This window comes from Pelmatolapia mariae, linkage group LG2 (genome assembly GCF_036321145.2).
Source record: "Pelmatolapia mariae isolate MD_Pm_ZW linkage group LG2, Pm_UMD_F_2, whole genome shotgun sequence".
Lineage (NCBI taxonomy): Eukaryota > Metazoa > Chordata > Actinopteri > Cichliformes > Cichlidae > Pelmatolapia > Pelmatolapia mariae.
This window is the reverse complement of record NC_086228.1, coordinates 27,098,864-27,113,017: the sequence shown is the minus strand read 5'-3', so window position 1 is coordinate 27,113,017 and position 14,154 is coordinate 27,098,864. Positions and strand designations below refer to the sequence as shown.

At 41.5% G+C, this 14,154-nt stretch overlaps 2 protein-coding genes across 39 annotated transcripts in view; both read left to right on the top strand.

Moving 5' to 3' along the window:
• LOC134644348 (protocadherin gamma-C5-like) overlaps positions 1 to 14,154 on the top strand; it is a 306,637-nt gene that overhangs the window by 235,282 nt on the left and 57,201 nt on the right. Inside the window, exon 1 of one of the 38 annotated variants that reach the window (XM_063497525.1) lies at positions 102 to 2,651. The exons of 33 other annotated variants lie outside the window; for them this stretch is intronic. In XM_063497525.1, the coding sequence (XP_063353595.1) occupies positions 267 to 2,651 (2,385 nt within the window). In that variant the 5' untranslated portion in view covers positions 102 to 266. Of the gene's footprint in view, positions 1 to 101; positions 2,652 to 7,074; positions 8,822 to 9,090; positions 11,629 to 14,154 lie in introns of those variants that run through there. 4 more of the 38 variants (XM_063497642.1, XM_065469910.1, XM_063497420.1 and 1 more) reach the window with 4 other exon arrangements.
• LOC134637719 (protocadherin beta-16-like) lies at positions 3,217 to 5,942 on the top strand. The gene has a single exon (XM_063488227.1). It carries the CDS (start codon positions 3,444 to 3,446, stop codon positions 5,940 to 5,942), a length of 2,499 nt encoding a protein of 832 aa, XP_063344297.1. The 5' UTR covers positions 3,217 to 3,443.

Below are 14,154 nucleotides of genomic sequence, written 5' to 3'. Positions count from 1 at the left end.
ATGGGCCGCTGTTGCCTTCTTTGTTGCAGTTGTGGTATATTTTCTGCTGAGCCGCCTCTCCTTTTCGGTGTATTAGAGAGAAACGGCAGGACCGACCGCATTGTCTTCGTTTGTCAGGCGGATATGCACAAAGGCGACGCAAATTGTAACAATTTTCCTTCCGTTTTGAGGATTGTTTTTCTTCGTATTAATTGTGATTGTCTGTCTGCCATCCAAAGGGATTTTTAGGAGTCTTCCTTTTAATCTTAACGACCCACATACACAAAATGAGACGGCAAGTACAGCTGTTTATTTTACTTCTGGTTGTTTGTGATGCTTTCGGGCAGGTCAGTTACTCTGTTCCGGAGGAAATGGCGAAAGGTACCTTAGTTGGAAATATAGCTCAGGATTTAGGCTTAGATGTTAAAAGGCTAAAGCTGGGCAACGCTCGTGTTTATTCCGGTGATAGCAGAGAATACGTCGAGTTAAACGCCGAGAGAGGAGTCCTTCTAATCAGAGAGCGAATAGACAGAGAGGCGTTATGCGGTGACACCACGCCGTGCGCTGTGCATTTTCAGATTGTGTTAGAAAATCCTATGGAGTTTTACAGTGTTACAGTTGAAATAACAGATATTAACGACAATCCGCCAACTTTTGAAAAAAATGAAATTAAATTCGTCATTAGTGAATCTGCCGTTGTTGGGGCTAAATTTGATTTAGAAAGAGCTGTAGATTTGGATGTGGGTACAAACACTCTCCAAAGTTATGTCCTCAAACCAAGCGATAATTTTATACTTAAATTGCACAACCAAGCTGACGGTACAAAAAATGTTGAAATGGTCTTACAAAAGCCCTTGGACAGAGAGAAAAATGATTTTATTGAGTTAGTGTTGACCGCTGTAGATGGAGGAGAGCCACAGATGTCAGGAACAATGCAGATTTTTATTTCAGTGTTAGATGCCAATGACAACGCACCCGTTTTTACGCAGCAGGTATACAAAGGCACTGTATCCGAAAATGCTACAAAAGGCACAACTGTGACTTCTGTTCGTGCTTCAGATGCTGATCATGGATTGAATGGTAAAATAACATATTCAATCACAAATACTTTGGATGACGTCAGACATATGTTTGAAATAAACGATGAAAACGGTGAAGTTAAATTGATGGGGCGGTTGGATTATGAAAAGAAAAGACATTTTCAAATCAATGTACGGGCAAGGGATAACGGAGGACTCACTGATTCTTGCAAAGTTATTGTCGATGTCGTTGATATAAATGACAATGAACCAACGATTAAAATTATGTCTAAATCAACAATTATATCAGAGAGTGCAAAGCCCAACACAGTTGTTACAATGATTAACATTCAAGATCCAGACTCAGATGAAAATGGTAAAGTTCAGTGTTTTATAAGTGATAATATTCCTTTCGTGTTGAAATCCACATCTAATAATTTCTATACCTTAGTAACAGACAGTGATTTAGACAGAGAGAGAGCCTCTGACTATAACATCACTGTGACCTGCTCTGATGAGGGAGTGCCCTCCCTCTCCAGCAGCGTCACTCTCACCTTACAGATCTCAGACGTTAATGATAACGCACCTGTCTTTGAGAGGAGCTCATATGAGGCCTACATTGTAGAAAACAATACACCAAGTCTCTCTATATTCACAGTCAAAGCCTCAGACGCTGACTGGAACCAGAACGCCCGTGTTTCTTACATACTGGAGGACTCCTCCATTAACGGAGTGCCAGTCTCTTCATATGTGTCCGTTAGTGCTGATAGTGGAGTCATCCATGCAGTGCGCTCTTTTGACTACGAGCAGATCAAAGATTTCCACTTCCGCGTAAGAGCACAGGATGGAGGCTCTCCTCCACTCAGCAGCAACGTGACTGTGAAAATAATGATCCAAGACCAGAACGACAACCCCCCTCAGGTTCTGTACCCAGTCCAGACTGGTGGCTCTCTGGTGGCTGAAATGGTGCCTCGTTCAGCAGATGTGGGCTATCTGGTGACTAAAGTGGTGGCTGTTGATGTGGACTCTGGACAGAATGCCTGGCTCTCCTATAAACTGCAGAAAGCCACAGACAGGGCGCTGTTTGAAGTGGGCTTACAGAATGGAGAAATCAGAACTATCCGCCAAGTCACTGATAAAGATGCTGTCAAACAAAGACTGACTGTTATAGTGGAGGACAACGGGCAGCCCTCTCGTTCAGCTACAGTCGTTATTAACGTGGCGGTGGCGGACAGCTTCCCTGAAGTGCTGTCGGAGTTCACTGAGTTGACACACGACAAGGAGTACAATGAAAACCTGACTTTTTACTTAGTCTTGGCTCTGGCTGTAGTTTCCTTCCTCTTCATCACTTGTTTAGTGGTTATTATATCAGTCAAAATCTACAGGTGGAGACAGTCTCGCATCTTGTATCACTCCAACCTACCTGTCATTCCATATTATCCACCACGTTATTCAGACACTTTGGGGACAGGGACTCTCCCACATGTGTACAATTACGAGGTGTGCAGGACGACTGACTCCAGAAAGAGTGACTGTAAGTTCGGCAGAGCTGGTAGTCAGAATGTGCTGATAATGGATCCCAGTTCTACAGGAACGATGCAGCGGATACAGAGTGAAAAGAGCATCCTGGATGAACCAGACTCTCCTCTGGAGGTTGGTTATTTTAGTTTCATTTCCGTAGCAAATGCAGGCCCGTTTTAATATATAACGTGGTTGTGATTCTTTTTCCGTCTTCAGTCAGAACCATGGATAGAGATTACCTTTGTAACTTATTTCATAGATTTAACCTAAGGAGATTTTCGTTTTCATTTAATTTGTTTGTTGTTGGTGGGGGGGGGGGGTTTTTTGGGGGGGGGGGGTTGTTTGTTTGTTTTGTTTGTTTGTTTGTTTGTTTGTTTGTTTTTAATGTCCAGCCTTTATATTGTTTCTAGTTCTTGGCATGGATTGTAATTCCAGGTATACAGAGTTTTATTGACGGAAACATATTATTCTCGCCTATTCCCACTCTAGGTTCAAAACATCTTTCAGTATTTGAAAACATTCTAATTGCTATCTCAATCACCTGTTCAAAATAGGCTCGCTCATTGCTTTTTCTTTTTTAATGGAGATGGATTTCCTCATTCTAATTTTTCCTTATCGTATTAAAATCAGTCCTTATACAGCAATTTCATTTCTACCTAAACATTACTCTTCAGTTTTCATGAGTAATTCTTATGTAATTTTTTACTCTGAACTCAGAGGGACGCTGTTGACCAGGATGTATCAGTTCGTCGCTGATGTGTAGGAGTACCTCCCATCATCTCCTTCTATTTTATCGAGAAGCACAGCGGAGAGATTCAATAAAAACCGTTTGTGGGAATGTAACCGAACGCAGATACATAAACCTTGGGCTTTCTGTTACGGATTTCTGTTCAGTTAACGTGAATCGGGACAAAGGGTTTACATATGGATATATTGATGATGGCAGGAATAACAGCGAGACGGCAAGTACTATTGTTCATTTCGGTCCTCTCCCTCGGTTCAACTGTCGCACAGGTCAGCTACTCTATTCCTGAGGAAATGGCGAAAGGCTCGTTCGTTGGTAACATAGCTCAGGATTTAGCTTTAGACATCCAAAGACTGAAATCCGGCAGGGCTCGGGTTTTTACTCGAGACAACACAGCTTACATCGAGCTAAACAGCGAAAGGGGAATTCTCCTACTTAAAGAAAGGATAGACAGAGAGGCGCTGTGTGGACAAATGACGCCTTGCGCTTTACATTTTCAGATTTTATTAGAAAATCCGATGGAATTTTATAGTGTCACTGTTGAAATCACAGATATAAATGACAATCCTCCGACTTTCATCATGAACGAGGCACATTTTAATATAAGCGAATCTGCGCTGAGTGGCACAGCATTCGTTTTAGATCGGGCGACCGATCTTGATGTGGGCGAAAATAGTTTAAAAGCATATGCTCTTAAACCAAGTGATATATTTTCTCTGAAAATAAATAATCAGGGACAGGGTAGTAAAAACGTGGAGATGGTTCTGAACGCACCCCTCGACAGAGAGAAAAATGAACACCTAAGTTTGGTTCTGACGGCGGTGGATGGTGGCGAGCCGCGGATGACGGAAACGATGCAGATTCACGTTAATGTTTTAGATGCTAATGACAATGCTCCCGTTTTTACACAGCCCGTTTATAAAGCATTTATAAAGGAAAATGCACCAGTCGGAACTGTTGTAGGGACAGTTACTGCAACTGATGCAGATGACGGGTCTAATGGCAGAATAACTTATTCAATTTCAGCTATACTAGATCATGCCTATGGGATTTTTGAAATCAATAAAAGAAGCGGTGAGGTCACTTTGATTGGAAAGGTTGATTATGAGAAAACCAGAACTTTTCAGATTAATATTCGAGCGAGTGATGACGGAGGTTTAAGTGGTTCATGCAAATTAATAGCTGATGTAATAGACACGAATGACAACCGCCCCGATATTCATATCATGTCTAAATCAAATGTTATATCAGAAGATGCGAAGCCTAACACCGTTGTAACAATGATAAATGTAGAAGATGCAGATTCCTCTGAAAATGGAAAAGTGCAATGCGACATCAATGACAGTAATAGTTTCATATTGAAGTCAGTCTCAGAAAAATTCTATAGTTTGATGACAGACAGTGATTTGGACAGAGAGAGAGCCTCTGAGTATAACATCACTGTGACCTGCTCTGATGAGGGAGTGCCCTCCCTCTCCAGCAGTGTCACTCTCACCTTACAGATCTCAGACGTTAATGATAACGCACCTGTCTTTGAGAGGAGCTCATATGAGGCCTACATTGTAGAAAACAATACACCAAGTCTCTCTATATTCACAGTCAAAGCCACAGACGCTGACTGGAACCAGAATGCCCGTGTTTCTTACATACTGGAGGACTCCTCCGTTAACGGAGTGCCAGTCTCTTCATATGTGTCCGTTAGTGCTGATAGTGGAGTCATCCATGCAGTGCGCTCTTTTGACTACGAGCAGATCAAAGATTTCCACTTCCGCGTAAGAGCACAGGATGGAGGCTCTCCTCCACTCAGCAGCAACGTGACTGTGAAAATAATGATCCAAGACCAGAACGACAACCCCCCTCAGGTTCTGTACCCAGTCCAGACTGGTGGCTCTCTGGTGGCTGAAATGGTGCCTCGTTCAGCAGATGTGGGCTATCTGGTGACTAAAGTGGTGGCTGTTGATGTGGACTCTGGACAGAATGCCTGGCTCTCCTATAAACTGCAGAAAGCCACAGACAGGGCGCTGTTTGAAGTGGGCTTACAGAATGGAGAAATCAGAACTATCCGCCAAGTCACTGATAAAGATGCTGTCAAGCAAAGACTGACTGTTATAGTGGAGGACAACGGGCAGCCGTCTCGTTCAGCTACAGTCATTGTTAACGTGGCGGTGGCGGACAGCTTCCCTGAAGTGCTGTCGGAGTTCACTGAGTTGACACACGACAAGGAGTACAATGACAACCTGACTTTTTACTTAGTCTTGGCTCTGGCTGTAGTTTCCTTCCTCTTCATCACGTGTTTAGTGGTTATTATATCAGTCAAAATCCACAGGTGGAGACAGTCTCGCATCCTGTATCACTCCAACCTGCCTGTCATTCCATATTATCCACCACGTTACTCAGACACTTTGGGGACAGGGACTCTGCCACACGTGTACAATTATGAGGTGTGCAGGACGACTGACTCCAGAAAGAGTGACTGTAAGTTCGGCAGAGCTGGTAGTCAGAACGTGCTGATAATGGACCCCAGTTCTACAGGAACGATGCAGCGGATACAGAGTGAAAAGAGCATCCTGGATGAACCAGACTCTCCTCTAGAGGTTAGAATTTCCCAACCATTCAAAATTAATATCAAGGAATTAATGCTTGTCATCTTATTTTCAGCACCTCGGATAGCGACATGATCTTTTTTTCATAGTAAAAGTAACTTACAGTTCATAATTTAACTGATTATTTCATGCAATCAATACAGCTCGAGGAATTCACGTCACACAATCTTGTAATTCAGATATCTGTATTACTTTGAGTAACATTTTTGAACCGTAAACTCTTCGAATGTTTCCCACATGGTAAATGTTTAGTTTTCATGTTTAGTATATGTATGTTATTTCATTTTGAACATTTAAAATGCAATGATAGTTCCTGAACTCAAAGTGCCGCTGTTGCCCAGTCCGTTTCAAATTTAACGGCGACTCTTGTACCTCCCATCATGCCTTTATTTTAGAGAGAGAAAGAGGGAGAAGCAACCCTCATTGTCTACAGTTTACTGGACACAGGACGTCGTGTCTCTTTTATGTTTTGGGAATATGATTGAAAATCAGCTTTAACCTCTTCATTTGGGATTAAAAATCAGTCGCATCCATACGTGCTTGTCATCGGGATATCTTCAGAGGGAACAATGGGAGGGCAAGTACTGTTGTTTTTCTCGGTCCTCTCTCTCAGCTCGGTGCTCGGACAGGTGAGCTACTCGATTCCTGAAGAAATGTCGAAAGGCTCTCTAGTTGGAAACATGGCAAAAGATTTCGGCTTAGATGTTAGACGATTAAAATCGGGTAAAGCTCGTATTTTTTCTCCAGACACCGATGAATATTTTGAGCTGAATAACGATAGAGGAGTCCTCCTCATCAAGAATAGGATCGACAGAGAGGCGCTCTGTGGGCAAACAACGCCTTGCGCTTTGCATTTTCAAATTATACTAGAAAATCCAATGGAATTTTACAGTGTGACAGTTGAGATAACAGATATTAACGATAACCCGCCGTCCTTTGAAAAGAATGACGTCAAATTTAAAATTAGCGAATTCGCCGTCCGTGGGGCTAAATTCATTTTAGATCGTGCCGTCGACCCTGATGTAGGCTTAAATGGACTGCAAACCTATAAACTTGAACCGTCAGGGAATTTTGTGGTTAAATTGCATGATCAGGCAGATGGAACGAATAACGTTGAAATGATCTTAGACAAACCTCTTGACAGAGAAAAACATGAACACTTGTCTCTGTTACTGACGGCGCTGGATGGGGGAGAGCCGCAGATGACAGGAACAATGCAGATTCTAATCACTGTTTTAGACGTAAATGACAATGCTCCTGTCTTTACGCAGTCAATTTATGAAGCTTCGATAAGAGAAAATTTGGCAGTCGGAACTACTGTAATGAGAGTTACAGCAACAGATGCGGATCATGGATCTAACGGTAGAATAACTTATTCAATTTCCAGTATATTAGACAATGCCCGTGGTTTATTTGAAGTAAACGGTGAAAGTGGTGAAATTCGGCTTATAGGAAATGTTGACTATGAAAAAGCTCGAACATTTCAGATAAACATTCGTGCAAGTGATGACGGAGGACTAGCTGACTCGTGTAAAGTGAAGATTGACGTGATTGATATGAATGACAATAAACCTGATATTCACATCATGTCTAAACCCAATGTAATAACAGAAGACGCAAAGCCCGGTACTATGGTCACAATGATTCATGCTAAGGATGCAGATTCAGGTGAAAATGGAAAGGTCCAGTGCACAATGAATGAAAATATTCCTTTTGTGATGAAGTCTACAACCAGTGATTTCTATAGTTTGATGACAGAAAGCGATTTAGACAGAGAGAGAGTCTCTGAGTATAATATCACATTGACCTGCTCTGATGAGGGAGTGCCCTCCCTCTCCAGCAGCGTAACTCTTACCTTACAGATCTCAGACGTCAATGATAACGCACCCGTCTTTGACAGGACCTCATATGAGGCCTACATTGTAGAAAACAATACACCAAGTCTCTCTATATTCACGGTCAAAGCAACAGACGCTGACTGGAACCAGAATGCCCGTGTTTCTTACATACTGGAGGACTCCTCCATTAACGGAGTGCCAGTCTCCTCGTATGTGTCCGTTAGTGCTGATAGTGGAGTCATCCATGCAGTGCGCTCTTTTGACTTCGAGCAGATCAAAGATTTCCACTTCCGCGTAAAAGCGCAGGATGGAGGCTCTCCTCCACTCAGCAGCAACGTGACTGTGAAAATAATGATCCAGGACCAGAACGACAACCCCCCTCAGGTTCTGTACCCAGTCCAGACTGGTGGCTCTCTGGTGGCTGAAATGGTGCCTCGTTCAGCAGATGTGGGCTATCTGGTGACTAAAGTGGTGGCTGTTGATGTGGACTCTGGACAGAATGCCTGGCTCTCCTATAAACTGCAGAAAGCCACAGACAGGGCGCTGTTTGAAGTGGGCTTACAGAATGGAGAAATCAGAACTATCCGCCAAGTCACTGATAAAGATGCTGTCAAACAAAGACTGACTGTTATAGTGGAGGACAACGGGCAGCCCTCTCGTTCAGCTACAGTCATTGTTAACGTGGCGGTGGCGGACAGCTTCCCTGAAGTGCTGTCGGAGTTCACTGAGTTGACGCACGACAAGGAGTACAATGACAACCTGACTTTTTACTTAGTCTTGGCTCTGGCTGTAGTTTCCTTCCTCTTCATCACGTGTTTAGTGGTTATTATATCAGTCAAAATCTACAGGTGGAGACAGTCTCGCATCCTGTATCACTCCAACCTCCCTGTCATTCCATATTATCCACCACGTTACTCAGACACTTTAGGGACAGGGACTCTGCCACACGTGTACAATTACGAGGTGTGCAGGACGACTGACTCCAGAAAGAGTGACTGTAAGTTCGGCAGAGCTGGTAGTCAGAACGTGCTGATAATGGACCCCAGTTCTACAGGAACGATGCAGCGGATACAGAGTGAAAAGAGCATCCTGGATGAACCAGACTCTCCTCTAGAGGTTAGAATTATTATTACAATACTTTATAATGTCCAGTACCTTGGACAGAGACACAACATCTATCTATCTATCTATCTATCTATCTATCTATCTATCTATCTATCTATCTATCTATCTATCTATCTATCTATCTATCTATCTATCTATCTATCTAATCTGCTATTTCTGCATTTCCCTTTTATGTCCCTAAGTGCCGCTGTTGGTTAGTATCAGTAAAATCAGAGCTTTTTTTCTAGTCGAGGTCCTCCCTCGCCATTCTGTTGCTTTATTCGGAGCTAGACTGACAAACCACACACCCCGTACTCAGTTGTTAACTTGTGACCAAATATTTCGTCCGTTTTCCCACCGTGTTTTTTTTCTCTTTGCCTCATTCAGATATTGTGAACAATTTCGTCACTATGGGTGTTTTTTGTTTTTTCGCCGAAAAGAAAATTGTTTCATTGTTGCCGCTGCTTGTCTGCATCTGCGTCGCAGAAATGGCTGTCGGTCAGGTCCGTTATTCTATACCAGAGGAGATGGCGACGGGCTCTGTTGTCGGGAATATAATTCAAGATCTAGGTTTGGATATTAAGCGATTGAAATCTGGGCGTGCTAGGATATTTACCGAGGACGACAGTGAGTACATTGGTCTGAATTCAGATAAAGGGACTTTAGTAGTGGCTAAAAGGATAGACAGGGAAGAATTATGCAAGCAAGTGTCTCCGTGCTCTCTTCATTTCCAAATAATCCTTGAAAATCCAATGGAGCTACACAGAATCGATGTAGAGATTTTAGATATCAATGACAACGCTCCGTATTTTTCCAAGAAGGAATACAATTTCCAGGTTATTGAATCTGCCTCACCGGGGGCTCGATATTCCTTAGAGAGTGCCAGTGACCCCGATGTAGCAATGAACACCATTCAAATGTACAAACTCAACCCTTCAGATAATTTCAAACTGAACGTTGTATCTCTTCCCGATGGTACAAAATATATTGAAATGGTTCTTCACACATCGCTTGATAGAGAAAAACAAGAAGAGCATAAATTAACTCTGACAGCATTTGATGGAGGTAACCCTCAGAAATCGGGTTCAGTCAAAATAAACGTCATTGTTCTGGATGCTAACGACAATGCGCCAGTATTCAGCCAGTCTGTTTACAGGGTTACCGTTCCTGAAAACGCACCGAAGGGCGCCGTTATTTTAAGAGTCAGTGCCTCTGATAATGATAAGGGAACAAATGAAGAGATAACATTTTCGTTCTCACAGCATACCAGCAGTGCATCTTCCCTGTTTATTATAGACCCCCACAGCGGAGAAATAAGTGTAACTGGTGTTTTAGATTATGAAAAAGCTAAACATTATGAAATAAACATTGAAGCCACGGACAAAGGGGGGCTTACAGACACAAGCAAGGTGCTAATTGAAGTGACCGACCTAAATGATAATGCCCCTATAATTAGCATAATTTCCCTCTCCAATGCAATACCAGAAGATTCCCCTCTAAATACCGTCATAGCAATGATCAATATTAAAGATTTGGACTCAGGTAAAAATAGTCATGTTAGGTGTTATATTAGCCAAGATTTGCCTTTCAAAATCAAGTCCTCCGCACCTAATTTCTATAGTCTGATATCTGACGATATTTTGGATCGTGAAACAGTACCAGAATATAATATAACTATTACAGCAGTAGATGAGGGTTCCCCGCCTTTTTCCACAAACAAGAGTATTAATTTAAGAATATCGGACGTAAATGACCACGCACCAACGTTCCCGCAACAGTTTTTAACCGCTTTCGTCAATGAAAATAATTCACCTGGTATGTCACTCCTCACCGTCAAAGCCAGCGACATGGACTATGGAAGCAATGCGCGCATTTCGTATTTTCTTGAGGATAGTCAGCTGAATGGAATGTCAGCTTCTGCTTATTTTTCAGTGAATGTAGAGCGGGGGGAGATAGTTGCTGTGCGCTCCTTCGACTATGAGCAAACAAAAGAGTTCCATATTCGCGTAAAAGCGCAGGATGGAGGCTCTCCTCCACTCAGCAGCAACGTGACTGTGAAAATAATGATCCAAGACCAGAACGACAACCCCCCTCAGGTTCTGTACCCAGTCCAGACTGGTGGCTCTCTGGTGGCTGAAATGGTGCCTCGTTCAGCAGATGTGGGCTATCTGGTGACTAAAGTGGTGGCTGTTGATGTGGACTCTGGACAGAATGCCTGGCTCTCCTATAAACTGCAGAAAGCCACAGACAGGGCGCTGTTTGAAGTGGGCTTACAGAATGGAGAAATCAGAACTATCCGCCAAGTCACTGATAAAGATGCTGTCAAGCAAAGACTGACTGTTATAGTGGAGGACAACGGGCAGCCCTCTCGTTCTGCTACAGTCATTGTTAACGTGGTGGTGGCGGACAGTTTCCCTGAAGTGCTGTCAGAGTTCACTGAGTTGACACACGACAAGGAGTACAATGACAACCTGACTTTTTACTTAGTCTTGGCTCTGGCTGTAGTTTCCTTCCTTTTCATCACGTGTTTAGTGGTTATTATATCAGTCAGAATCTACAGGTGGAGACGCGAGAGGTTGTTTTATAAATCCAGCGGGAATCTTCCTGTTATTCCATATTATCCTCCCCTTTATGCAGACGTAGGCGGCACCGGTACGCTGAAGCAGGGGTTCAGTTATGAGGTGTATGGTACTACTGACTCTCGAATGAGTGATGTGAAGAACTCCCGACCCTTCAGCCAAAGCACTATGAGTATTGACCAAAGTGCTACCAGGACAGTTCAAAGGCATAAAACCGAGTCAGAGAATATACCCACTGAGGTGAGATCATAAATTCCTGAAAATCTATATTCCCATATATATATTCCTGAATAAATATATATATATATATATATATATATATATATATATATATATATATATATATATATATATATATATATTATTTAAGCCACTGATCAGTGATTATTTTGACACTTCTCATACTGTATTTATATCATCAGGTCTACTCAGTTTCAGTCCTTACTGTTCCAAAAGTAGTCTGCAGGTATCTATCTAAGTAAAGATTATAGACAGTTGTTCAGGGGTATAAAAATTACAAAATGCATTAGAATGGTTCAGAAAATGTGAATTTAAAACGATACTGAATAAATTAGTTCATTAGTTCCCACCACACCTTACTATTTAGACATGCTTAACAGTGGAATTTTTTTTCTTTTCTTTTTTTTTCTTGACTGGTATAGTCTACAAGCCTAAGCAGATACTTTTCAGTTGTTTTGAAAATGAATCAATATTTTTTGTTACTGCACATTCTCTTATGCTGATTCATGCTCGGTACAAAGGGTGTACTTTTGTCTTTGCTTTATGACACTACAGTCATCTTATTGAATTAGTATTTCCACCTTGTTTTCATTGTTTCTTTATCATATTAATTATTTGTTAAATTTGTCATATAGTAGTGCTGGCAAATGTTTGCCTCATCTTGCAGTGAAACTTGATGTTATGTGCTGACGAAATACATAACAATGTGCTTTCCATGTTGAGACCTCGTACTCTGAAAAATGCAAAAAGGAGTTATAATGTGCTGTATGGCTATCAGAGATAGTCTTCTCACTATCTTGCCATAATAAAATAAAAATAATTCAGGGCTTCATCCCTGCTAAAGCTTTGCTACAGATTGCTCTCACAGCGAAAAACACAACCATGCAGTGGACTACTTTTCAGTGACCTAGTTCCCTTCATAACAGTTTACAGCCGTGGGTTTTGGGCTACACATGTCACAGCAGCAGTTGTGATTGCAATACAAAAGGACCCAGGGTGGAATTCCTCTTGAATATAACAAAGTTAGTTCATTCAATTCAATAAATATGATCAAAGAATGATACAGTGTTTTGGGGTTTAACTGTTTAAAATGTACTGCAGGTGAAAAGGGAACGGTCACAATTTATCCTAAGGAGGTTGAGAGGAGATGGAGAGAAAGAGAGAGGCAGGAGGGGGAAGGGAAGAAGCACGTGGTAACCGGCACAGTCTCATCATCCTCTGTGCAGCATTTGTGTTTGTGAAGCACAGCAGCCATTTTGGTCTGCAGCCCTCTTTGTCTGCTGTAAAAAGGTGGAAATAGAAAACTGAAACTATTATGTCAGGCTACATTTACTAAGTGCACTGTAAGTAACACAGACAGAGAGACTGAAGTATGTTTTGATCAAAAATAAATAGAAAAAAAGCAAAACCATAAAGCTAGAGATAAATGTTGCATAACAAACAGCAAGAGGCTGAATCTGACTGAACAACAAATGCAGTTACACAGGACAACTGAACTAAATCTAATTAATCTGTAATTAATTATTCAGTGTCTTGTGAGCATTACATAGCAACTGAGTGGATTTTCTTCTTTCCACATGATTCTCTGTAAGTTTTTTTTTTAATATGAAAGCTCTGTGCTGTTTTGGCACAAATAACCCTGTTATTATTGCAGCGCCTGTCATGAGAAAAATAATAATTGCCTTTTCTTTTTTCCACATTTGGTGAAAATTAGACTTCACTTTAGATGTAGGGTCCATAAAGCTTCTTTTAAATATTATGGTTATTGCATGAGTGGTGACTTAATATTGGCATAACGTAATTAAAGATAATCCTTCAGCAGTTCTGTTTGTTCCATGTTCTCCACTTTTGAATGAAAGTTGTGGATTCTTATTGTCTGGTGTCTATAGTCTGTTTTGTTTTAAATACATATTGTTATTTATATATACTTATATCTTGAGGTCAGGGTTTGTGCATATAAAAATCCAAGATCAAAAATCTCAAACCATGAGGTTAATTGTGTTAACCCACATACCCTCTGGAAGCAGTCTGCCATTATTATATGCCTACATCTGTGTCTGCTTTACCTGTTTTTAACTGTCTTTACTCCATTATGTCTTTCCTGTTTATGCTGGTGGCATTTTTTACTGAGTGCCATAAATTCTTTTGTCTCCTTAGGGGTCAAAGCTCACAGAAATGTCTTTGCAACCACTTAAATCATTCAACTAGTTTTATACCATTTACTAAATCCGTATGTTCTTTTATCTTTCTCCTTTTTAAGAACCCTCCCTTGAAGCTGCCATCAGCCATTTTAGAACCTTCAAACCTACACAAACCCTTGGTTATTACTTTGATAAACTTCTTACTGGCCACAAAACTTTAATCACATGCAGAAGCTCTTGGTTCCCACAGATCTAAGCTGTTTCTAAGTGTCCTGACTTCCTTGCCAGGCTGTCTGGTGAGCAGCTGTGTGCTCATGTTTATGCCTCTGGGGGCTATCAACACATTGTGTGTTGTCTTTGAAGATGAGGATGTATATATTTAAGT

Coding starts and splice junctions, on each gene's coding strand:
- LOC134637719 (XM_063488227.1), top strand. CDS start 3,444: ATGGATATATTGATGATGGCAGGAATAACAGCGAGACGGCAAGTACTA.